General features: G+C 42.0%; 3 protein-coding genes across 3 annotated transcripts; 2 read left to right on the top strand and 1 right to left on the bottom strand.

Moving 5' to 3' along the window:
* Positions 1 to 923: 923 nt before the first annotated feature.
* rb1 (retinoblastoma 1) lies at positions 924 to 26,688 on the bottom strand. Its single transcript, XM_034099270.2, has 27 exons — positions 26,424 to 26,688; positions 21,870 to 21,990; positions 21,132 to 21,235; positions 20,717 to 20,851; positions 20,591 to 20,629; positions 20,185 to 20,234; positions 19,855 to 19,965; positions 19,446 to 19,591; positions 19,252 to 19,329; positions 18,456 to 18,565; positions 18,295 to 18,372; positions 13,897 to 13,984; positions 12,838 to 12,954; positions 12,682 to 12,738; positions 12,330 to 12,361; positions 12,102 to 12,178; positions 11,775 to 11,998; positions 4,460 to 4,575; positions 3,972 to 4,114; positions 3,572 to 3,717; positions 3,383 to 3,487; positions 3,167 to 3,280; positions 2,900 to 3,048; positions 2,464 to 2,494; positions 2,215 to 2,357; positions 2,079 to 2,125; positions 924 to 1,975 (listed from the first exon to the last, which is right to left on the bottom strand). The coding sequence occupies exons 1-27, from the start codon at positions 26,528 to 26,530 to the stop codon at positions 1,911 to 1,913; spliced, it is 2,733 nt and encodes a 910-aa protein (XP_033955161.1). The 5' UTR covers positions 26,531 to 26,688; the 3' UTR covers positions 924 to 1,910.
* lpar6b (lysophosphatidic acid receptor 6b) lies at positions 5,143 to 7,556 on the top strand. Its single transcript, XM_034099271.2, has one exon. It carries the CDS (start codon positions 5,887 to 5,889, stop codon positions 6,976 to 6,978), a length of 1,092 nt encoding a protein of 363 aa, XP_033955162.1. The 5' UTR covers positions 5,143 to 5,886; the 3' UTR covers positions 6,979 to 7,556.
* LOC117458664 (lysophosphatidic acid receptor 6) lies at positions 10,218 to 11,557 on the top strand. Its single transcript, XM_034099272.1, has one exon. It carries the CDS (start codon positions 10,218 to 10,220, stop codon positions 11,196 to 11,198), a length of 981 nt encoding a protein of 326 aa, XP_033955163.1. The 3' UTR covers positions 11,199 to 11,557.
* Positions 26,689 to 26,776: the final 88 nt, after the last annotated feature.

The raw sequence follows: 26,776 nt of genomic DNA, 5'->3' as shown, positions 1-26,776 counted from the left end.
GAGTTTATCGTAATATTTGCAGAATTATAAATATATAAAAATATTTTTATCATAACATTTTTTTCAAAAAGTGTTTACATTTTGCACCTATAGGCTACCAGTCATATTTCATCCAGTAGCCTAGTTAATCTTTCACCAGAAAACCGTTGAAAATGGCTTTTATGATGTTCCGAGGGATTCGGCGGCTCAGGGTATCAGCCTCTCGTGCGCACGAGAAAGTTACCGGTGCGCCAATAGGAAGAGGAGCGCACAGGAGACAACCGTTTAATTGCAGACTGTTATGTTTATGTGAGGAAATGGCAGTGCATACATTATTTGAGATATATTTCAAACTCAGACTTCATTTTAAGGACATGTCAGCCAGGGGTGTAGAGCTATTTGTTTAAGCACCGGATTGGCAAAACAGGAGAGTCTGTAAACCAGTCTGCCTTGATCTATGAATTCATGTCCGGGACTCTCACGGTATCTGCTGCCCGCAGCTGTTTTATAGAAGGAAAGCCTCCTTCACTTCATGAAATGGCTGCAGCATCAGCAGGCAGCGGGACGTATACTCCGCCTCTGAGAAGTGCAGCACCAGCGCGCCGAGAGCGGTGCCTTTTTACGCAACGACACTGGTTCTTTTTTAAACATTGTTAATATATTTTGGATGCATATTGTTCTAGTATTTGTTCAGGCTGTTACATACAATTAGCCTCTGTTGCTACCTGCAGGTGGTGAGTAAATATTAAAATCGGTTAAAATTGACGACATTTTTTTAATGTAGGCCTATCTGCCGTTCCTTGGCACAATAAAGGTTGGGAACCCCTGCTAGAGCACATTGTAACAGCCCTGACATCAAATACAAATCGGAATAAGTAAAATCATAATGCTCAGTCTTTCAGCTGGTTATTTAGTAACTGCCAATAACGGAAAACAACAAAATCATATTTTCAAAAGAAATATTTACTACATTTTCAAGGAACTACTTCAATAAAGTACTATAAACACATTTTAATTTAAAAAAGAACTCTGTAGTTGACATTTCTAGCAATATTTTCCCTTGTAGTACTTGAGTGGACATTAATGCTGTATGTGGTTTGTATGTCTCACCCCCCCCTTTACCAACTTGTTGTTAGAAAGACTGAGAACATGGAAAATAGTCGTTAAGTTAAAACACATCAGGAGGCGTTTGATGTGTAGCCACTCAAAAGTAATACAAAAGTACTATTGTATACAGAAAGATAAATGAGCAGTACATCAGATCCTATGATACTACACATTTTGGTTGAGTGCAAAATATAAACTATATCATTGTCCTTGTCTCATCGTTCCACTTTATGACACAAACTAAACTTTTTCTAGGTGTTCAAAGAATTTTCCCATTCAAGACAAGAGTTTGAAAGTAAAGACGCTGCACGGAAAGACATTTGGACTTCCATCTGAAGCGACATTTAACCTTTCTGAAGAGAAGGATCATGATTTAACACCTGAAATGTTGCATCATGATAGAAACATTTGAAAAGAAGGACGGTCAACATACGAAGCTCCTAATTTTGGTTAAACTTAATTATTTAACGGGGAAACCAACGATACACCTCGACAGCGCTTTGACAATTGCGAACCTCCTTGAGAGTGAAAACTATGATTCCTAACAACACCCACAAATTAATACCACTCTTAAAACACACTTACATTTTTAAATTCAAAATTCAAATGAAATTCAATGACCACATCCATTATTCAGTTAAAAAACACACACAAAGAGGAGAAAGTCCTCGATATTCACATATTACTCCTCAAAGACGAAGTTAAATACAAACTAAAATCAAATACTAAATGTACAGAGGAAGGTGTTTTTCACTTTGTGTGTGAACAGTAGAAATAGTGTTCACATTGTGACAAACAGTGCAGGTCAGTTCAGTAGCGTAGAGTTATTCCTTCCTCAGTTCTGCGTCCTCCTTCATCTTCTGCTCCTGCACGCGACTCCGAGTGGAGCCTACAGAGACCAATCATCAAGATGTTAGAGGACCAAAGATGTGATTGACAGCAAGGACACATGAAGAACATTTCATATAATATATAAAGCGGTTTGCACTCACTCAAATCTGTAAGCCTCTGTATGAGAGTAGACTCTCCTCCAGGTTTGCTGTAAATAAAAACAAAGACAGTGAGCCCTATTCATGTTTGTATGCCATGATACATTGTGCTGTAAATAAAACCCTGTTTGTGACCAACCTGCCATCGGCTTCATCTTGCCCGTCCACGTCGAAGCGTAGCCTCTTCAGGGGCTTCGGACCGGAGCCCATGTCCAGAGCCCTCTTAAAGGAGCGGTCGCTGCTGTTCACCATCTGGTTGATCTTCTGGAAGCGGTTGGACAGCTGCAGATGGAAACAGACAGATAGAGTGAGTGAGAGAACAAATAAATAGAATTGCAGATTCATTTTAATGAAATGCTCAGTGATTTTAAAAAGAAGATGTACGCACCCCGAAAGATTCCCCGATTGAAACCAGCATTCTGTGGAGGGAAAAACACAAATGAGAGAAAGTTGTGTGAAGATCGTGTTTTTACTCCATAACTATGTCAATGATCATGCTACTTCACAAGTGCAGTTGCAATGTTATCCGGTTTGCCCTATGTGGATAATACATGTTCTGCAGTGTTTGATCCAATACATCAAAATCTAAATTATTAGAAAAACATAAAGTATAATATTGACTAAACTGAAAATAAATGCTTATTTTCTCATTAAAAAGAATGGTTACATGACATAACCAAACTGTTTTATTAAAGGGTTACAATTCTGAAAAGACATGATTATATGGTAGTGAGGGAATGAAGTGATTTATCAAAGTAAAAGTGGAAACTAATTAGTATTATGTAATTTTATGGCAGTTCTTTAAAAACACTTTTTTGACTCACCTGGAGCGAGGAGTCATGATCCCCGGGGACATGCGGGGGTTTTTCAGAGGGGAGATGTACACGTTGTTGCTCCCAGGCACCCGGAGGGGGGAGTTGGGGAACTTGTAGGGGCTGCATGGTATTTGTGGGATCGGAGAGAGGGTGGGTGGCTAAAAGAAACAGAACAGCAACAATGAGAGGGTTTGTTAGCCGTGTGAGTTTATCAGATTATGAAGGTATCAAAGTCAAACTGCAGATCCAACGTGGTGGAGGGGGGGGGGGGCTCACCCTGGTGGAGGCGTACTGCAGGATGTTGGTTTTCAGCCTCTGCATGAACACTTGGTTGTAGAAGACAATGATGGAGTCGTAGTGGCCTTCGGAGATTAACACGTGCTTAAAGGTCTGCAACATAAAGGCAGACACAACAGATGTTCACAGAAACATTGAAATGAAGTGTGATTAAAAAAGCAACAAAAGGATAGTTATTAGCATTAAAGGTGTCACCTCCTGGTTGGTGTTGGCCATGTTCTTGTACGCTGTGACGATGGTCTTGAAGCGCAGATCAACGCTCTTCACTTTACATATGGCATACATGGCTGACATCATCAACTGCAGGAGAGAACAATGAGAGGCGGTTTAAAAAACAGAGACAAAAAAAGGCAAGAGAAAACAGATGGGTGTATTTAGGGTTACCTGGTCGAGGTGGCGGTCTCTCATCAGCTCGTGCTCGTGCTGCAGCGTGTGCTGGAACAGAGTCCATATGATGGGCTCCAGCTCGGGGTGCGAGGACAGCAGGTAGGAGCACAGGATCTTCAGCCTGCTGTAGGCCAGGCGGTACACTGCAGAGAGAGGACACCACAGAGACGGTTGGAAATGAATTCAGTCGATTGTTCACCTTGTGTTGTATGTCTCCACGGAGGTTCCCTAGATGTTTGTGTGAAATAGTCATAATTAGCAGATTAACTATTGACTTCAAACACATGCTTTGTGAGGTCAGTGGCCTCAATCTGACCAAGGGAAAACAGTAGAACATTTTTCTGACAGTGATGTTGATCAATGAGAATAAATATCTTCGGTTGGAAAGTCAGCTTACATTTTTTATAGAAGAGGCTGAGAGAGTTGGACTTTGGGAGTCGTGCGTTCTGGGTCGAAGGTTGAGAGGAAACCTGAGAGCTGGGCGGGGCGGGGGAGTCAGGAGGCAACACACGGGAGCCGGGACGCATGGGGGAGAGGTATCTGTAGGGACAATAGAGAAACTGCATGTCATTTACGTCATAAACATTAAAAATAACAATATGTTAAAATCACACAATGGGAGGTTTTAGTAAAACAGGTTCAAATCCTCAGAGAGAAAGGCTCATGGTGAGTGAGTCATGGAATTTAACAATGTCTTTTTACTAGTATTATGATGCATGCAATGCAACTATAGCTTAATTAAAGTTGCACACTATGTGACTTGTTGTAATGACTCATAGTGGTGTCCCAACAGTTTAAGGAAGTGATAGGGTCTAATAAAGTTCTCAGAGCTGGCAGCAACTGCCAGAGAGAGAAGTAGGTTGTGGTGGAGTCAGGTAGACTCACAGATCGGCTGCAGTGTGGTTGTGCTGCAGCGGTTGGCTGAAACTGGCCGGGGTCTCGACCTGCTCCGCCGCGCCGCTCTCATGCTCCTGTGTTAGCAGCTCAAACAGTGGTGAGTCCTGCAGAGACACAAACAGGATTATATATAAATATATTTACAATATTTTGCAGCCTCTTTCGTGGCTTACATGTTTATTCAGAAAAACATTTACATTTTACACACCTAATTTCCTTTGCAAAAACACACCTGTCAAATTATAACTAGGGGCTGCTAATATGTCTGTTCCTCATTGTATACACAATTTACCCAAGGACACTCCCTATAGCATCCTCTCTGATTTGACTGGTAACCGAAAGACCCTCTAAATACCAACATATCCAATCCTGCCTACACACTGTAAATATCCTCAACAATTCTCAAACAACATTTAGCTCCAGATGAAATGACATACAGACCAGTGTAGTACTGGGTTATCAGCATCTTTACACCAGGCCGAAACTCAGTGTTGAGATCATGCAGGGCAGTGGGTGCGGTTTACTACTCAGCCATTTGCACAGCGGCTGCAGGTATAAACCTGTCGTTGGCACATTCCTTGTATAACACATGCCACACCCGGCTGTAGCGGATGACACATTTTGAAAGTACACTTGTATTCGATTGCTATGACAGCATGCATAGTGGATGCCAACACTGCAATATTTATTTAGGGAAACAAAAACTCCTGTTTATTTAAGTACAATTTTAAGATTTGAGAGGTTGATCTAATCACACCTCGATCAGTCAAGAAGAAAATAATGCAGCACAACAATGTCAGACTACATATCCAGTGTAGTGGAGTGTAAAAACAAAGCAGTGATGGGAGGACTTTGACTCCAGTGGACGCTCCTCCCTGTGTGTTTGAACAGCCCAGTAGACCTTTGTGTAGCAGCAGTCTGCTAAGAGGTTTCTGGTTTCCAGTCTGGCCGGAGCAGAGTCAAACCTCTGGAACTCAAGAGGAACAAACAACATGCCGCGTGGGGCTGCTGCAGGAACTGACAGGAAACAAAAGAAGGGAAGAACCACTCGAATGCTCACGCCGTTGAGGAGAGGCACACGATTCTACTCTCACAGGGGATCAGAGCTGTGAGAGACTGGGAAACGTTCTGAACGAGGACTTCTGACTGCAGGACTTTCACTTTCAGAACATAAGGACTTTGGATACTAATACAGGTATTTTGAGGAGTTGCCGTATACTTTCTGGTATATAACATAACCACACAAACTGAGCCTTCTTTAGTATTCAACGACTGCATTTCCTACCCAAATGAAGCGTAACGTTTCGCTGCCTAAAGCACATGGTTGGATTAAGAGACTGGATTTTTATGACTGACACAAGTACACGATTGAGGAGCACATTTTAACTCTGTAAAAGTTACAACCCGGTATAAACATGGATAACCACACCTTTACAACCACACCAAGCCCCGTTCACATCTTCATGAATTGCAGCAAGAATGACGGCTTCAAGTACACACTGTACAGCTCGGTTTTCAGCGTGGTGTTTGTTGTTGGTCTTATATTTAACATGGTGGCTATTTACATTTTTGGCTGTACACTGAAGCTGCGGAACGAGACCACGACCTACATGATAAACCTTGTGGCTTCAGACTTTCTCTTTGTCCTGAGCCTGCCTTTTCGGATTGTTTACTTCATTAGACGCGAGTGGCTGTTTGGAAGCGTGCTCTGCAAGATCTCTGTGGCCCTGTTCTACACCAACATGTACGGCAGCATCCTCTTCCTCACCTGCATCAGTGTCGACCGCTTCCTGGCCATCGTGCACCCGTTCCGCTCCCAGGCAATTCGTACTAAGAGGAACGCCAAACTGGCATGCTGCACAGTGTGGGTGTTGGTGCTTTCTGGAAGCATTCCCACTGGCTTTCTTTTGGACACCACTTCACCCACAAATGCCAACTCTTCCAACTTCTGCTTTGAAAACTACTCTACTAATCAGTGGAAGGCGGAGCTGTCCAAGGTGGTGGTGTTTATTGAGACTGTGGGCTTCATCATCCCATTGTTGCTCAATGTCTTCTGCTCCATAATGGTGCTACGGACACTCAGGAAACCCCAAGTCCTCTCCCGCGGCGGGACCCTCAACAAGACAAAAATATTAAGGATGATCTTTGTGCATCTTTTCATCTTCTGCTTCTGTTTCATTCCCTACAATATTAATCTCATATTCTACGCCATGGTCCGCTCCAAAGTCCTAAAGGGATGCAACGTAGAATCTGTGGTCAGAACCATCTACCCCATAGCGCTGTGCATAGCAGTGACCAACTGCTGCTTCGATCCAGTCATTTACTACTTCACTTCAGAGACCATTCAGAGCTCCATCAAACGCAAGTCCACAGTATGGCACAACGGTGCGAGGCTATTCGAGAGACTACAGATGGACAGCTCACAAAGCAGTCCAAACACAACACCCAAAAGCCTGGCCCTGCAGTCTCTAAGAACCCAAGAGTATCACACCGAGTCCACAGTCTGATGTCGACTCCATTATGGAACATGATAAATAATGAATTGATTGCTGGTGATTTCAATCTGAGCACGTAGGTGACCTCAATAACAACACATCAACACAACGGTTACTAAGGAGTTACGCCACAGAGCAGAGATTTTAGACTTGGAGTTAAGACACTGATCCCTTTTAAGTCGATAGAAGAGTGGAACAAGTCAAGGAAGAACAGGAAGTGCGTCGCAGCATAGATACTCTTGTGTGGGCTACCAGTTCACAACACAAGTTTGAAAACAAGTGTGTATTAGTGGAAATGACAGGTGTGTGTTTTAGCCATGATAATGTGCACTGGGCTGAAAATAAGTCTCAGCTTTTGCACAGATGACATTGTAACTGTAGTCTTATTTCCCAGAGCAGATTCTCCTTTTAAAGTCTGCTTTGGCAATGCTGAACAAGTATTACAACCCTTTTTGATGTACTGTACATTTTACAAGTATTTGTGGCCTGATTATGGCTTTGAACCACTTTATGGAGAACTGCGTCTATAGCAGCTTTTTCTCCATTCACTGAAAGCGAATAAAAGCGTTTTTAACTTAAAAGGTTTTGAGTTTGAAATTCGTAACTTGTTCGATAGTGTGGTGATATATTTGACAGTATCAGTTTTTCATATGACACACTTTGGGTGCAACCGAATGGTTTGTCGAGACTGATTAGTCATACAAGCACCAGCGACACAACCACATAATGGTCCGATGTGGAGCCAGCCTAGCTGAGATCTTTTAAATAATTCTCATCAAATTTGGCTTCATAGCGTACAGTACGTACAGTACGTACGCTATGAAGGCACAATGAGTCAATACTTAACAGATGCACATTGCACCGGCCATCCCAGCACTAACACTGCCAATGGCCTCATCTCAATAGGTGGTTATATCTGTAGACATGCTGGGATGATGACAAAACTTGAAGCCAAATTTGATGAGAATTATTTAAAAGATCTCAGCTAGGCTGGCTACACATCGGACCATTATGTCTGTTGAAAACAGCTGAGAGAAAGTGGAATATGCTGCAGCTTGAATATTTGTTCATTCTTGGAGAAGCTGTGTGCTGCAAGACTGAGCATTGCCGCATTCCTCATGTTGCCCGAGGGTCTGCAGTGACAGGGGTAGACTCATCACTATCGCTGCTGTGGATTGTGAAACTTCAGCAGGCGAGCGACAACATGCCTCACGAGGGAGAAGTGCGTTTACAAAATAAGGCACATTAACGGTTGCTGCAATCCTGAGAAAGTTCAGGAAAATAACTTGGAATGTAAACTTAAACTGGCATCTTAGAGAAAAGCAACCCGCACTTTATTAAGTCTTTTTTTGCTATGTTTGGGCTGTGTTGATTACATCACTTAAATAGACTTAATATAAAGAAGCAGCTGGACCTTTTCCAATCAGCATAAAAGCAATATTTTAGTGGATAACTGGTTTTACAGCAGGGTAGGTCATTCAAACGAGGGTTGGTTTGTTTGAATAATTGAGACACACATTACATGAAAAGGCTATTATCCACTAACTCAGATCCCTGCCAGACCCAAGGCTGACACACTTTCAGTGAATTATTGCTATTCCTTTATCTGCACAGTTAATGATTACCTCCAATCAAGCGTGTATGTTTTTAACAAGAAGCCATAAACATGACACCCACCATGACAGTTATGAAACAACCTGTGCTTGATTGTAAGGCTGATCATAAAATAAAATGCAGTCAAATAAGAAAAGTCGTTTGTTGAAAATAACAAGTCTTTCCTCAAGCCAACTGTGTGATGAGTCATTTTAAAGCTCATAAAATGTTTTTAAATTAGGTAAATAAAACAAACTACAAGACATGCGGCTAGGAGAGGAGGGAGAGGAGAGGGAGAGAGAGGGAAAGAGAGGGAGAGAGAGGGAGAGAGACCCTGACCTGTGAGTAGGTGTAGGCGTCAGTAGGCATCAGTAGCATGTGCACCGTTACAGCATCCTAACAAATGATCCAGCTGTCTACAAGAATCACTTCATGACTGCGACTTGATACTGGTGAGTTTATCTTCCAATATCCTTCTCAGTTTTATATGCCAAGACTAGAAAATACTTCAATATTTCAATTTAATGAAATGAAAACAGCAATTTACTGGATGAACCTATCAAGATGTAGTAGAAACTTAACAGTTGAATCCACAAAAAGTATCTAATGACAGAGAAAATGTAATGCTTGAGAATTTCTTCGGCTTTTCGGGCTAAGGAACCACCAAATAGGATTTGATCTTAGGACACAACACATGCTTTGCAATTCTTAAAACAACATCAAGATCATTTCAACAGCTGGATACTCATCAGACACTCAGTGTGACAAGTGAAGGATTATACAGGAGTTGATTTCAGATCAATAATGCAGACAACATAAACATGAAGGGAGAAAAAGTGTTTTGAAGAAAATATGTTTCTCAATTCCTTGGGTCATAGAGAAAAGAAGTCTTGTTACTGATGATTAAAAAGAAAATGAAAATGTAATCGAGAGGCTACCCGAGAGTTGACTGAAAGTGATGATCGATGTTCATGGACTCAAAACAGTCTCACATTGTGTATTTGAAAATGTATCTTAATAATATTATTCTTCAGTCATCGGTATTGTTTAACACAATAGTTATTTTGGGACTGGAGTGTTTAGAGAATTACGTAAAAATAAAAGAGGACAAGGTACAAACATATCCTGATGACGTTATGTATTCCAAACGCAGGAAAAAGAGGCTTTTGTAAAGAGTCCTCACAACAATACTCTTACCAATAATGACTCAAACATACTTAGCTGGATATTTGATAACGCATCGCAGACTAAAGCCTAGAACTGACTATCAAGGTAAATCAACTTCACCAAATGTGATTTTACTGCAGGGGAACAGTGTTCGATGGTGAGGGGATTCTTTTCCCCACCCCACTGCATGTAATGAAACTACATGTTTGCTTGTTTTATGAGCAGGAAGTTGCAGTCAAAACTTTATTGACAGTTAGACTATATCCTTACATATGAAATATATATATATGTTAGCTGAAGCTGTGTATTCATGTCACCTCAACATATTTACATTCCATAAAAAACAGCAGAGTGTAATAAGGTTTTACAAGCCACGGGTTTAACTGCCATTAAACCTGTTCTTTTCACTCACTGTATGTTCACTTTAATTTCCTCCAGGTATAGGAGTGACACTGCGTTAAGTGTGCTGGAAAAGTCAATCATTTTAAGAAATGGACGTGTGGAATATGAGTGATGTGGCAGCCAAGCCTGTGTCCCCTCTGTCTAACTGCACGGTGGACACCAGCTACCGCTTCACCTTCTATCAGGTGTCCTACAGCGTCATCTTCCTGCTGGGGTTGGTCACCAACAGCCTGGCTCTGCGCAGACTGTGTCTGTCTCCCTGCACCATGAACAGCACAGCCATTTACATGGTCAGCCTCTCTGCTGCGGACATGTTTTTTGTAATCTCTCTGCCTCTGAGAATATTCTACTACCACCAGAGGGCCAGAGCCCAGACAGGAGACTTGTCCAGTTGGACTTTTAGTGTGGCGTACTGCCACCTCACTTTCACCCTCAAATACATCAGCCTGTACGGGGGCATCTTCTTCCTGGTGTGCATTGCTGTGGACCGTTACTTTGCCGTAGTGCACCCGCTGGCCTCTACGCTCCGCAGGCTGCGTGTCGCACAGCTGGTGAGTGGGGGGATCTGGTGCCTGGTGCTGGGGCTCAGTGTGAGTCTGCCTCTGCTGCGCTTTGCAGCCGCTCACCAGCACCAGCCCTGTCTGCTGGACCCCTCCTCCCAACGCCACCGCAAAATCATCCTGGTAGCTCTGGGCCTAGTCTTGGGCTCATTTCTGCTGCCCGCTCTGCTTCTCCTCTGCAGCTACTGCAGGGTGCTGAGGGTGCTTCGCCATCCGAGACACCGCTCTCACAGCCAGCGCCGAGGACGCCAGCACACTCTCACCATCATTTACTGGGTGCTCGGCATCTTCCTGCTCTGCTTCGTCCCCTATCACATCAACCTCCTGGGATACACTCTCACACACGTGGGACTGCTGCCCTATTGTGGCCTGGCAAAGGTGACCAAGGCGGTGCACCCCGTGGTGCTTTCACTAGCAAGCTCCAATTGCTGCCTAAATCCACTCATCTACTATTTCTCCAGCAGCATGTTGCACAGGGAGGTGCCCGGGGGAGGCAGTGGCAGCCAGTGACAAAGATCATTGCTATCATTATCTTAAAAGCACTCGATTATGATTCATTCAATTGTCCAGGACTTTTTATATTCTACTACTACAGCATCCTGTTGCTCCTACTGTGTCTGCAGTTCTTCAGAAGTTAAACTAAGATAACTCTGTGTGTGTTGAACATGTACTCTGTATTATTGTAAGGAATTATAATGTTGAACAGGCTTGTGTGTTTGCTTTGCTGCCATGCTACTGTAAGAAACACAATGGCGGCTTAGTTATTTTGTTTTGTGTACTCCGACAGTTTAATGTGCCAGTAAAATATTGATATGCCATGACTTTTTTTTATATGTAGTGAATGTAACATGTTGCCTCATTTTCCAGAATGCTGCTCGGACCTAGTAAAGTATGTTGATCTTGTTTATGTAATTCTTAAAAATGTAGTAATAATAATAATAATAATTGAAAAATAATTGTGTGTATTTTTTTCTTTGGCAAATGATTAAAGATGTAATAGTTACATGTTATGTATGCATTAACCTCTTTAACATCCTGAGAGATTATTGCTAGCATACTGTAGTGGTGATGAGAGATCAAACTCACCGGCCTCCATGCAATCCTCTCCATGATGAGGTTCTCGCTGGTCTCCAGATGTTTGACGATATCTTTGCTCAGAGTGGGCTCCGCCTTGATGAAACTCTCGATGACTTTGTAGAAGTCGAACGCAGAGAGGTTGACCACATCCAGGATCCAGGGGAAACACACGTTTGTCTCAACGGGATCACCAGAGCCCCCGTGGTTGTATCCTCCAGTCTTAAAACTGCTCTCTAATCATGAGAAGAAAACAACATTATTACAACTTGCTATATATAACTGTAAGATGCAAGGAATTATATATTAAAGTTATTTCCCATTTAGTTTGAAAATTACCTCCATAGGTCGCCATCACTACCTCCAAAGCGCAGGCGAGCAGTGATGTGTGGAACGTGGAGTCATTGAGGAGTTTACTGGAAGTAAAACCATTTGATTTAGCTCAAGGCAAATAACCCTTAAATGCTTATCTATTCTTCACCTCAAATAAAAATATATATAAAAGCATGCATGAACAAGTCATTACAACGACTGATTTCATAATTGGGATTTAATAAAAACACATACCTGAAATTCTGCACGGAAAGTCGCTTCTCTTCCTATAAAATGGGAAGGGAACAACATGAATACGTTATTTCAGACATGTATAACGTCTACAGATCATAGTAGTTGCCTTCATTCAGATATTCTCTTTGCTCTTTAAAGCATAAGAAGTAAAAAAAAGGCAAAACAAGTAATTGTTAGCAAATATAAAGTAGATTTATCAATTATGGATTCCTAAGATACATTGTTTTGGGTTAAACTGGGAACAGCTACATTTAAACGTACTTAAGAGTTTCAAATAAATAAAAACAATGCAAATACAAAGTAAGTAAATAAAAAACAGTTGGAAACTTAATAAATCAAACAAATCAATTACCGATTTCAGCATCGCTTCCATGACTTTGTAATACAGTCTGACGCCGAGTTTAAATCTCTGAAAGAGGAAAGAATACACACAAGTCAGTGACAAGATTATTTAAGCGCTGGAGTGTTGCCATTGTTGCTCATTGTCTTCTTCGGTGTTGGTTTATACCTGCAAACCGAGAGCGACACAGTGCAGGCCGACAGCCTGGCCAAACCTCTGGCTGAACACCTGCCCGAGGGTCTCCAAGCGCTTCAGCACGCCCTGCGTCGGGTCCACGGTGCAATTCTGATCACAGGTGAGAGGAAAGTAGGGATGGGAACGATTAATTGAATATTCGAAATTATTCAGGTATTCGAATATGAGTTATTAATATTTGTATACATTTTTTTTGTTTTTTTGGGAGTGATGCCGAAGTTGATTACATATCAAATTGAATAATTCAATTCAATACGACAGTGCCATGGCTAAATGTGTTAGTTGACGTCTAAAGGTGTGTTTTGCTCCGCTCACCGCTCCCTCACAGCGTGCAGAGCTGCAGGTGCTGCTCTCTCTCTCTCTCTCGCGTCCGGTTATACTTCACTCGTGTTTATGTCCAAATCCATCAGATCTAGCTAGTTCTAGCCAATGATATGGCTGCTGCCCCTCCCTACACGCAGATCATGCAGACGCAAACCTCATCTTATGCCCAAATGTGGCGCACATGCCCTCCGCAGCCGTTGCGAGGTTCCGGCGCTAACAGTTCATGAGCGTGCTCCCCCGCCCCCTGTCAACACTCGCGACACATGAGTGGCCAGCCTAAACAACAATAAGCGCTGCTTGGCAACCTCCGTTCCAGCTGAGAGGGTCTTCTCTACAGCTGGCCTGATTGTGAATCGCCTCCGCACATGAAAGCTGTAGGCTTTCAAACTGTGATCACCAGTTCAATACATTTGACAAATTCGACTTGGTTTCTACACTTATTTGAACATGTATGTATTTCCAAAAAATATTGGAAAAAAATTGGGTTAAAAAAAAAAATAATGTGAAGGGAAAAAAAATGTACCCAATTTTTTTTATATAGGATATGTACATTTCGGTTAACCGGTTAACCGTTTTTTGGGGGGTCGAATATTCGAATATACATTGCTTTCAAATTCCCATCCCTAGAGGAAAGCAGGTCCAATTAAGTTAGTAAAAGTGCAGTTTCATGGGGCATTTTAATCAGTGGCAACCCCTCTAGAGACTCACTTTGAAATATGTAGCCAGGTTAGTGGATGGCTGATCTCCACTGGAGGTGAGGTCCCCTCTCAACTGCTGGATGGAGGTCATCGCAGCTCTGATGGGACAAAACACAAATCAGACAGTGCTGAAGGATGGACATAAACCCAGAACAATGCACACAGTGAAATATGGGTAACAATCTTCATATGGCGCAAGAAATACCAGAACAATCTAAAATGGCCGACTTCAATATGTAGGAACATATACACATTAAACAATTAGGCTTTTAAAATATGTTTATAATATTTGCATATATCATCATGGTATACTCAAATATTTTTGTAAGCAACTATTTAAACCGTTGATTTTTATAATTTCGCACAAACTGTGCAGAGAAAACAGCTCTTCTCAAGTAGAGCCCTTCACTTCAGGAACTTTTAAATGCACCAGTTGACCGCGAGCAGACAACAGTGTATTAGACTTTAAAGAGCAACTTGCAGGTTTTTTTTTTTTACTACATTTATGCTTAACCTTGCCTGAAAATTACAATTAAAAAAGTGAATGCAGGATTTGATATGTTTTACAAGACATAAGGGCAGGAATTCAGAGGGAAAGGAGCAGTTTTGAGCTCTGCTACTAACGTTATACGTCAAACGCGTCATATTACGTCACATGGGGGAGCAACTTTCTCGGACTCCTTCCTTTTGCCCAATCTGCGGTAGTAGTTTGTAGTTTTGAGCGGTTGTGATTTAGTGAGCTGGTATTGTTTCAGTAATTTTACATTGCATTTCACCATTTGTAATCATGGTGAGCTTGTGTTTGTGCAGGTTGCACAAACTCCAGCCTGTCAGGACATCGAGTCCACAGTTTCCCTAACAGGAAAAGGACCGGAGCTAGCTTTCGTTCCTGGGTGCGTTGTGCGAGGTGCATCCACCTTCCTGCAGCAGATACATAACACAGCTGAAGCCTATCAAGCAAAACGTTTAACAGCAAACCGTATTACATCTCTCTCCCCCCCTTCGCTGCTCTCTCTCTCCCCCCTTCGCTGCTCTCTCTCTCCCCCCTTCGCTGTTCTCTCTCTCCCCTCCGGTACACAGTACCGTAAGACGTAGTGTGGAATTGCATTAGGTAACGCTCCAGGGAGGAAGTCGCCTTACAGACGGTACATCTCGTATCGCAGCTGTCAAAGCCTGGGTTTCATAATAAATTGGAAGAAGAGCTGTCCTCTTCCCTCTCAGACAATCGTTTATCTGGGAGTGGAATTAAACTCAGCCAGCAGAGCGCGGCTCTCGCGGCAGCGAGTGGAGGAACTGACAGCTCTCCTCCGGCGTGTCACAACCCACACAGCCCTCTCCGTGACGCAGCTGTTCAATAATCATATAGGCCTATGCCTCCTTAGTATTACCGTATATAAAATGAAATACTTTACTTTGAATAATTAGTGTTTGGTTTTCCATCTACTACTACTCCCATTCACAAATCCGAAATGAAATCAAAAAATCAAAAATTCTATTAATATGTAACAAATATATTCAATTTCAGAGCAGAAGAAACCCTTAAGGATCAAACTCTGCACATACATCATTCAGCAGTGCACAGTGAAGCTCCAACATCCAACTGTATGAACAAGCAATACTTTGAAATGCAAACGTGCGTGTGTGTGCGTGCGTGTGTCTCTTTAATCAACTCCTCACAGCTCCTCATATCTATTCAGACTGGACAAAAGTTAAAGATGTACAAACCACAGACTGTCTGTGTCATGACGAATACAGTCGCTGCTTTAATTTTGTCTTTAGGACGTTGTTGTGAGTTTGGACGGAGCAGCTACAACGTTAGTTTAGCCTGATCAATCCCATCTCCATTCACAAAACACGCATTTAAAAAGGTTTTCGCATGCTGTCTTGTCTGCCCGCTCCCGTTGCTGTACAATCAAACATGTGTTGATTTGCACAGACAACAGGCCACGGCTATGGAAGCAGCCTACCTCAATCGCCAGGGAGGAGTGCGTCAGAGCAATGTATATTCCCGGCGAATTGAACCGAGGGGCTCGCAGAGCGCAGCAGCCGTGTTATGCGAGGAGTACGGAGACTCAGACCTGTGTCACGCGCACTGGCGCCTCAGTGGGATGTGGCTTTGGTGTTACGCACACTAAGCAAAGCCCCATTTGAACCTTTAGACCAGGTTCCCCTTAAACTGTTGTCAGCCAAAGTAGTACTGCTTTTGGCTCTAACATCAGCGAAAAGGGTGAGTGATTTGTCTGCTCTCTCTTGGCTTCGTAATGCCTCCGGATCCAAGGAGATGGCAGTTCAGCTGTTTTATGCCCTAACCCGGCTTTAATGCCAAAGGTCATCACAAGCTCTTTTAGAGTCGAGAGTGATCACCTTGGATGGCTTCTTTCCCCCTCCTCACAGGTCGGAGGAAGAAGCCGCGTCTCATCTCCTCTGTCTTGCCATGTGGCGCGCACGGCTGCCTTGCGCCATTCTCAGCGCCTGTTTGTGCACTATAGAGAGCGCTCGATCGAGCAGCCTCGGTATGCACAACGGCTGTCACAGACATATGTCTCCTCTGGGGTGAATCCCCCGGAGAACATCAATGCGCACTCCACCAGAGGAATGTCCTCCTCCACGGCTTTGCACGGAGGAATGTCAGTGGAAGACATTTGCCCTGCTGTATCTTGGTCTTCCCCCTGTTCATTTATTCCTTTGTATTTGAGGGATGTCTCCCATTCCTCTCTGACACACCCTGCCTGTCTGCACGCAGAGAGCTGCTGTTCCCCCTCTTTTTGTCACTGGGCAAAGTATGACCTTCGTCTCCACTTTTTCACAGCGGCAGGTATGTATTGTTCTTAGCCTTCGTCCCCTCATGGAAAATATTCATGTTATGCTATATTCCAGGGACGGCGATGCGTCATTACGCATGGCGCAATAGGCATGGGGTGTTATTGAGCAGGTGTGTCTGTGCTTCTAGTGCCGGGCGGACCCAGTGGGGCGCAGACTACATCATGCTTCGCCCTTAACCCAATAGCGATAGCCTTAGAGGGCGAAGCCATATACGAAATAGAACTGAGGTTACCTACTGTAACCCCAGCTTCTATGAGTAAATGGCGTAGCCCTCTCATGCGGCTTTCACACCAGCGCTTTTCCCTTTCTAGCTCAGAGCGGGAGCTTTTCTGGTTCAGCTCCGGTTTCCCTTTTCTGCTCCCGCTCTGTTCACACCGCCCAGAGCTGCCGCTGCTGCGTCATGACGTCACCGTTTAGGTGCCTGCTTCATAAAATCCAAACCGCGCGGAAATCCCTCACATCGACAACAACAACAATGGCCGATTGTATTGAAGCGCTGTTCGCTTTGGTTATCCTCTTACGAAACGAAATGGAAGGCATCGGACGACTTTACAAGGGACGACTTTACAAGGGACGACTTTACAAGGGACGACTTTACAAGGGACGACTTTACTTGGAACTTTACAAACATCACATGCGAAATGCAAGACTTCTTTGTGGTCTTCAGCATCTACTTCAACGACGAATCTGCCCCTGCCCCCGCCTCGACGTAAGAGAGACGTAAGCGCCGCCGCCTCTTAGCTCCGAAGCTCTTGCCTCTAGACCGACAATTTTTTGGAGCTGGAAGTGAACGGGATTCCGGAGCTAAGAGGCGGCGCCTCTGCGGTGTGAACAGGAAAACCTTTTTCTGTACCGGTTTTTGGCTCCACGAATAGCTGAAGAAAAGTTATTTTGTATGGGAGCAGATTGTCGGGCCTCCTTCCTATTTATACCGGAAGGGAGCCCGAGGGTGGGCGTGGACTACAAGTGTTTCAGCGCTGCGCGGGGGCGCAGGGGGATTACCCAATAGCGATAGCCTTAGAGGGCTGCGCCATTTACTCATAGAAGCTGGGGTTACAGTAGGTAACTTCAGTTCTCCACTGGTTCTCCTCACACCACAGCTCCATTTCTTGCCGATGGCCGTTATTTCTTCTAATCCTTGGCTGCTCCTGGTCTCTTGGACGCATAGCAGGCTCATAATTATAATCATATGCATTCGAATATATATTTTGAACCTCTTCTGTGTCAAAACTAGCATTGTGATCCATGTTTAATCATACGTTAGACCGGCCGCTCTCCCCCATGTTACATCACACGCGGAGGCTTTTTTATGTGGAAGTAAAAATGTCTTACTGAAACGCCGCCAGATGTCACTATAGTGTATATTTCTGTATATTTTTTTGAAAATCGAGTGTATTGATCATTTTCCTACACATTTATTCACTGGTGTGTCTAACCTGCAAGTTGCTCTTTAAGGTTTAAAACTGAAGAGATGATACAAAACAATTACATAAATAAATGTTGCTGAAAGTGAACATGAGTACTCAGCCCTACTCCACTGTGATCACAGTAAATGATTATTTAAAAAAGGAACACGTGAGCTCACCTGATTGGAGTTTGGGGAGGGATGAGTATGCCATCTTCATCTGGGAGGTTCTTCTTTGGCGTTCTCTCCACCTGTGATCTGAAACAGGAGCCAATTATCAAACACCTTTCTTTAAACGATTTAAAGTGATGAACCAGACTCTGAATGATAATGGACATTACATCTCGACTTTAGGTGGCACAACAGTCTCATCTCTGTCAAAAAACAGCCGCCCATCGATGTCTCTGCTCTTGAGGTAGTGCTCTTCATATTGTTGGTTGATGTCATTTGCCTGTTGAAAAAGAAAAGGTTTACATTACTCTGCCTTCTGCCATTCTTTTGAACGGTTCTGCAGAACACAATGAATTGAAGAGAACTCCATTCAAAGTTATATTTTTGACAGTGTTAAATTATAGCTGCATTATCCATGAGCTGTGCAGAAAACCACGACCTGCTGTATAAGACAATTCACTGTGGTAGAATTCCTAACTACTCTTTATTTTTGATTGTTATCTTGAGTTCCCCAAAAGCATTACATTTCATTACCTAAATTAATGTTACAAATGGCCCAACTTTCAATTTATGTTTCCAATAATCCAGAACTATCATCGATCAGATTGATAACAGGATATTATTATTTGCATAAGACTCTAAATATTGCGCGCCACCTGTTAGTTACTGGGGTAGTGTACCAGTAGAATAAATATATCTAATAACCATGACAGGAGGAGTGTGTTGGTGTGAGCAAACAGTAGCATCCTGTCTCCTTTGTTTTACAGCAGCATTATATGACACTGAGACAATATGAAAGGATCCCCCATTTGAGTACACATTTTCCTGATACTATGTATGCGAAACCAAACATGTATGAGCAGTAAATAGAACCACCACCAGCTGTCAGACACTTACACGTTCAACACAGCGAGAGGGACAAGAGATAACAAATAGAAACAGTACATGAAAAGCAATTGCCCCTACCTGAGGAAAATCTGGAGCTCTGGAAAGATCCAGAGAGTCCAGGAAAGCCGAGAAACTGGTCTGGTATACATTCTTCACCTGGGGATAGAATTAGAATAAAAATGGGCAAATGAGAATAAATACACCCAGATCGAGGGACAAAGAAAGAAATGTGCGTGATGACTGTAAGGACAATACAAAGAGGGGGCTCTGACCTCTTCTGCGTTGCATTCATTCTCTTCGCACAAGGTTTTGAGGAGCTGAAAATCCACCTCTGGCTCCGGAGGTCGGGTTTTGACTTTGCTCTGGTTGCGGCGAGATGTTCGTGTCGGAGGGCTCTGAACTTTGCTGAGAGCCGATTCTGAGAGAAAAACATTGAAGGGCTTAGTAACTCCCCAGGTGCTGTAAAAAAACAAGTCCTTTCATATCACAGAATGTCCAAAGTACAGTTTATGTTTTCCATTTTCTAAGGCCCAAAACCTTGAATAACAGAGATAATATTCTAAACAGATAAACTACTTCATTGTTAAACTATAGTATGATTTGCATATGCTTATAAACAAACACCGAGTCAGAACAGATGATGACAAAAGACAAGAGGCTTAAGATGTGAATGAAGCTCACTGTAAAGAGGCTGCAGGAGGTCTGAAGGGCAGCGCTTGATGAATAACTCCAGTGTACAAAGCAGCAGCTGGAAGGATATGACCAGGTCATCCTCCATCTGCAAGGCTCTTCCTGGAAACAGCAGAGATGCAGCACATGAGAAGCTGCATCACAATACTACCACTACCAATGAAAACAGACAGTGAGGAGAAACATTTTCACTTGAGCTCTACGGCTGAGCACAGACAGGAAGGAAGGATGGAAAGGAGAGGATGGAACACTTTGAAAAGTATTAAGTGTGGTAACAGCTTGATGCTACTTGTTTTTGTTGTTGTTAATGTGTTAACCTACCTTTGGCCAAAAGAAACATGGTCCAGCAACTCCGCGTGGTCTCCCTCTCCCTTTGAAAAGAGACACTTAACCATTAATCATAAACCTGAGTTACATCGTATTAACGCTGCAACAATTAATCTACTAGTAATTTATCTTTAAAGTGAATTTTCATGCAAAAAAATGCAGCTTTCAGACCCTCAAATATGGAGATTTACTGTTTTTCCCTGTTTTATATTATATTTAACTGAATGTCTTATTAGGCCATATTAAACATGATGATCTTCACTATTTTCTGACATTTTACAAAATGATTAGTTGATAATAGATACAATCTTTAAGAAAAACAACAACAACACAAGAACAGACTAAACATGAAGTGTTATAAGTACACTTTGCTCATGTGGGAAAGCAGTGTCAAACTTACTGGTCATCAGAAACCAAAGCAAAGATGTTCTTGCATGTTCTGAAAAACAGGGGGGAAAAGGATGTTATCGATAACAACTCTGCTCTCAACAGTTGGATCAGGCAGTTGTACTTTAAGTTCACTCACTTCTCGAACCGCTGGTAGAGAGCCAGCGTCACATCGTACTTTTTCTCCACTCGCGTTAGTGCTGAGTTCACTTTGGTGCTTATGGTATCCATGTTCACATCCAACTTCCTCACCAGATCCACAAACTGCTTTACACTACAAAAGAGAGTGCGAACAATTCATTGTATAAAACTGAACACAAAATTAGGAAGGAAAGTCTAAATATCAAACAAAGGGTTCAGATTTACTGCAAATCAATGAGAACAAATAAAGAAATCTTCAGCATCGCGCCTCAGCTTCATCACAGCTTGCATTTGGACCATTGTGCAAAAAGCAACCATGCGTTATCCATTTACAGATTGCCATTTAAATGACGGATATAACAAGCATTAATGTGTGTGAGTATTTGTCAACAACATGCATGTTGAGTACTTACTTCAGAATGACTGCTTTCAGAGCCTGAGTTAAGGTGAAACAGGAGACATCCACGTCGATCCCCGACACAAACAGACAAGCTCCCCACACCCTTTTCTGAGTGTCCTGAAGTTATGTGAAAAAAGAACATTGTTAGAACTTATGTATAACGAAAAGCAATATTATTTGTATCACAGACACCATGCCATCCTATTCATATCATCCCGTCCTATTATCAGTGGGGTATTTTATCTGTTAGAACAAAGCAACCTCACCTTTTATGTTATAATTGTATTAAGCAAAAACATCTTTGTTAAAGACTGTTTAAATGTACTGGTTAGAAATTAAACTGAAATAGAACTTGGACTGCGATAGTACCTTCATATCTGATACTGTATTCAGATACTGTTTGAAAGGCAATACAATACAGTACAGTTTTTGAGTAGTACCACAGTTACTGTGGATAATCATAAACTTTTGTTTAAACATATTTGTAATGGTAAGGATCATTTGAGAAAGCTTTTGAATCACTGACATCAAGAGGGGTTTGGTTGTGATGGCATGTTCATTTGTCACTGCTGCAGTCTGAATGCTATAGTGGCCATTTCAATCTGACCAAACAGCATAGTACGCAGGATATTTGCTAATGTGTATTTTTCATCCAAAGTAATACATATCCACCTATGCCCATTACATCGCCTCAAAAGGACAACAGGATTATATCTTTCCAAATCTGTCATATACATATATAAATACATACAGCGATTTCTGCCATGGAGTCTTCAACAGATTTCCACAGCTTCCAGGCATGGTCACACAGCAGGTCTGTCACATGAAGGCTCTTACAAAGAGTAACAAATTCAGCGTCCTTGTCTCTGTGTCTGGAGGAGGAAGAAAACAAAATCACAGTTTCAGCATCATACTGCCCATATGCAGAAGTGGAAGATGTATTCCTATCTTGTACTCTAGTGAAAGTGGAAATCCCACATTCTAGGAATACTCTGTTATTGTAAAAATCTTACATTGCAAATGTTACTCGAGTGAAAGTACAATGAAAGTAAAGTTAAAAGTACTCATTATGCAGATTGGCCCATTGTATTATAAATATATTATATGTTTCGATTATATTTATGGATGCATTAATGGGTTTATCACAGCTGGTAAACATGGAGCTAATTTTAATTGCTTTGTATACTGCAGGGTAGCATGTGGATTCGCTCCAGTTGTAAATAATGTCTAATTTAAGTGCTGATTATAACAGTGGTCAAGCCAGCCTCCACTCGGGAAAACCTGGTCAAGCCAGCCCGCACCTGATATTGCGGTGCACGAATATCCTATGCATTACGGTAGTCCTGGAAAAACTGCCTTCAAAATAAAAGCGCTTACTCGGTCAATAAAAAAATACACCTAAATAACATAACAAACATATTAAATTAAGAAATATGTACTTTATAATGTGATCAATAATTATTTAAAACAAACTACGTATAACTACCACATTATAAATGAGTGAATGTAAAACTTAAGGAGTTTCAAAATAAAAGATCTTTCAAATCTCTATTGTATGAACTATCATCCCTCTGTTTTTAGATAAGAATAAAACAAAAACTCTCCAGTATGAAAGACTCATTTCACTCCAGGGTGATAGCAGGACACCCCATCTAGTCACTCAGAAAGAATCAGGACAATCTGATGTAGTTTCAAAATAAAAGACCTTTGAAGTCTCATATATGAGCTATCATCCCTCTGTTTTTAGATAAGAATAAAACAAAAACTGTCCAGTATCACTATCAAATACTAATATTACTCCAGAGTCCTGTACTACGAAGCTGGTTCAACCTAACCTGGATATGTTTGAGTTAGCCGGTTGGCCTAATCCAAAACATATGCGCTCTCCCTAAATGGTCCTACGACGCGGTGGATCGCTCAAGCCAGCCGTGTCCTATCTAGTTAGGTACGCGTTCACATGAAAGGGGTGGTATCTGGAGCATTCGACCAATCACAAACATGGAGAAGCATACTGACCGTCATACTTCCTGAATGAAAAGTCAACTATAATATTAGACATATGAAGAAGTTAAACTTTAAACATCCATGACTTAAACACTTTATCCAGGATAAAAGCCACATAGCTGCACCTGCAAGGTGAATACAGCTGGTAAAAGAAAAAGTTTGAATGCGTACATTAACAGGTTTATGATATCACTGCCCCGTCTAAGACACGATCTGACTTCAATTACATTTGTCTCGAGTGTTTCGTCAACTTAATGTGTTGCTTAAAATAATACTTCTGCATACAGTATGTGACACTGTGAGTGTTGCACGGCCAGATACGGCTCAGCTGACTCAGATAAGGAAATATATGATACATTATGATGTGATATGCCGCGGACTGTAGGCCTACTTAATGTTACTTTGATCCGGTTACTTATGTTGTGGCAGATATTTAAGTAAGCTTTCTTAACGCTAATGTTATAATAGTCAGATTGCTCTGAAGATGGCAGGTGATATTCTATTCTATTTTCACGTTCACACAGTCGGTGATTTTTGCCAGCTGTCTTTCCTGCAACGGCAGTTTTTCTGTATTTCCTTTCTCCTGTAATATGAGTTGATCGCTTTAAACTCACACTGAGCTCTGATTGGTCAGCAGGCGGTGCTTTCACTGAGTTGATCTCTTAGCCTGCAACCTAACCTGCTCCGGAGCAGGGGGGTATACTACGAAGCAGGATTTTCGTTTAGCAAGATAACTTCTGGGATTTCCGGTACTACGAAGCTGGTTCACTTTTTAGCGGGCTAGATCTCCATGGTGACTTATACTGGAACCTAGTTTGTGCTCCGATGCAGGATAGGTTCCAGGATAAGAAATCAACTCAGCGAAAGCACCACGCCTGCTGATCAATCAGAGCTCAGTGTGCGGAGGAAATACAGTTTAAACTGCCGTTGCAGGAAAGACGTCCGGCCAGAATCACCGACTGTGTGAACGTGAAAATTAATAGAACATCACCTCCCATCTTCAGAGCAATCCGACTATTATAACTATTATACTATTATGTTAAGAAAGCTTAATTAAATATCTGCCACAACATAAGTAACCGGATCAAAGTAACATTACGTAGCCTACAGTCCGCGGCACTGTGAGTGCAGACGTCGATGTGTCCCATTATCATTCATATCACATCATAATGTATCATATTTCCTTATCTGAGTCAGCTGAGCCGTATCTGGCCGTGCAACACTCACAGTGTCACATACTGTATGCAGAAGTATTATTTTAAGCAACACATTAAGTTGACGAAACACCCGAGTCAAATGTAATTAAAGTCAGATCGTGTCTTAGACGGGGCAGTGATATCATAAACCTGTTAATGTACGCATTCAAACACTTCTTCTTTTACCAGCTGGATTCACCTTGCAGGTGCAGCTATGTGGCTTTCATCCTGGACAAAGTGTTTAAGTCATGGATGTTTAAAGTTTAACTTCTTCATATTTGACTAATATTATAGTTGACTTTTCATTCAGGAAGTATGACGCTGCGCTGTCAGTATGCTTGTCCATGTTTGTGATTGGTCGAATGCTCCAAATACCACCCCTTTCATGTGAACGCGCACCTAACTAGATAGGACACGGCTGGCTTGAGCGAACGAGTTGATAGCCAGCGTTGTAGGACAGTTTAGCGAGAGCGCGTATGTTTTGGATTAAGTCAACTGGATAACTCAAAACATATCCAGGATAGGTTGAACTAGATTCGTAGTATACCCCCCAGGTTAGCCGCACAGCATAAGTTACCATGGAGATCTAGCCCGCTAAAAAGAGAACCAGCGTCATAGGACCGGAAAGCCGGAGTTTTCCCTGAAGTTAGCCGGCTAAGTGAAAATCCTGCTTCGTAGTATACCCCCCAGGGTGATAGCAGGGCACCCCATCTAGTCACTCCGATGAAATCACGACAATCTGATGTACAGTTTCAAAATAAGACCTTTTTAAAACAGAGGGATGATAGCTCATATATGAGACTGCAAAGGTATTTCATTTTGAAACTCTACATAAGATTGTCCTGATTTCCTCTGAGTGACTAGATGGGGTGTCCTGCTATCACCCTGAAGTGAAATAAGTACTTGATACTGGAGGGTTTTTGTTTTATTCTTATCTAAAAACAGAGGGATGATAGCTCATATATGAGACTTCAAAGGTCTTTTATTTTGAAATTCTACATCAGATTGTCCTGATTTCATCTGAGTGATTAGATGGGGTGTCATGCCATCACCCTGAAGTGATATTAGTATTTGATACTGGACAGTTTTTGTTTTATTCTCATCTAAAAACAGAGGGATGATAGCTCATATGAGACTTCAAAGGTATTTTATTTTGAAATTGTACATCAGATTGTCCTGATTTTCTCTGAGTGACTAGATGGGGTGTCTTGCCATCACCCTGGAGTGAAATAAGTATTTGATACTGGAGGGTTTTTGTTTTTATTCTTATCTAAAAACAGAGGGATGATAGCTCATGAGACTTCAAAGGTCTTTTATTTTGAAACTCTCTAAGTTTTACATTCACTCAGTTATAATGTGGTAGTTATACGTAGTTTGTCTTACATTATTATTGACCACATTAGGCCTATATTGTACATAATAGGTTTGGTATAATTGTTATTGACCGAGTAAGCACTTTTATTTTGAAGGCAGTTTTTCCAGGCCGCTACCGTAATGCATAGGATATTCGCGCACCGCACAACAACGCGGATGCTGGCTTGACTGTGTTTTCTGAAGTGGAGGCTGGCTTGACCGCAGTTGATTATATATTTAAAATCTTTAAACCCAATCTGCAAAGTAGTTAAAGGGACAACATACATGTAGTGGAGTAAAAGACACTTTAACCTCTGAATTGTAGTGCAGTAGAAGTACAAAGTAGCACACAATTAAAATACTCAAGTAAAATATCATATCTAAATTGTACTTAAGAAGTATATTTGAGCGAATGAACTTAGTACACCACTGCTGATATGACAACATCCCTGACTGCTAGTCCAAATCTGTCCCAGACTCAGATGTGTGTGTGTTTGTAGTAACTGTTATATCTCATTTCTCAAGTGTGACTGTAGAGTCTTTGTGTATCAAAACAAAGACGTTAAAGCTGTAGTGTACATGCATGACTTTGTTTGAAGGAGCTAGCTAGTGAGCTGACGGTTAATAACACTTAAGCTAGCTAGCAAGAGTAAAAGACAAACAGCCTAACATTAAGATACATTGTAAACAAATGTAACTTAATGAACAATTAATTCGCGGTCTGTTGAATAACTCAAAACAACTTCTCTTACTTTTTAAGAGATAACTCTGGGCTGTCCTTCTTGTCAGGAGAGACACTTTCAGCACTCTTCAGCTCCTTGCTATGTGTCGTCCCCGTGTTGCGTTTTTTAGGTGGCATCTTTGTGTCCGTTTTACGAACAGACTAATATAATATATATATTTTTTAAATAATAATTTCTTAAAGGCAACAAATTAGCTTCACTACGTTTAAAGCCCACTGCACAAGTTCCGTGGCAACAATACAACAATACCCACAGGCTGACTGGCTTCCTGAAACCGTGGTGAAGAGGGTGTTCGTTTCGTTTCATCGGAGTGCGCGGCGGTGTGCCATGGCGGGCGGGGTCTTAAGGTTTAGGAGCCCGCC

The sequence above is a fragment of the Pseudochaenichthys georgianus genome, chromosome 14, assembly GCF_902827115.2.
Source record: "Pseudochaenichthys georgianus chromosome 14, fPseGeo1.2, whole genome shotgun sequence".
Taxonomy (NCBI): Eukaryota; Metazoa; Chordata; class Actinopteri; order Perciformes; family Channichthyidae; genus Pseudochaenichthys; species Pseudochaenichthys georgianus.
This window is presented reverse-complemented; position numbering and strand designations above follow the sequence as displayed.

Coding starts and splice junctions, on each gene's coding strand:
- lpar6b (XM_034099271.2), top strand. CDS start 5,887: ATGGATAACCACACCTTTACAACCACACCAAGCCCCGTTCACATCTTC.
- LOC117458664 (XM_034099272.1), top strand. CDS start 10,218: ATGGACGTGTGGAATATGAGTGATGTGGCAGCCAAGCCTGTGTCCCCT.
- rb1 (XM_034099270.2), bottom strand. CDS start 26,530: ATGCCACCTAAAAAACGCAACACGGGGACGACACATAGCAAGGAGCTG. Junction 21,236..21,869: donor ACTCCATGGCAGAAATCGCT/GTATGTATTTAT, acceptor ACATAACTTCAG/GACACTCAGAAAAGGGTGTG. Junction 2,126..2,214: donor CAAGATGAAGCCGATGGCAG/GTTGGTCACAAA, acceptor TTTTATTTACAG/CAAACCTGGAGGAGAGTCTA.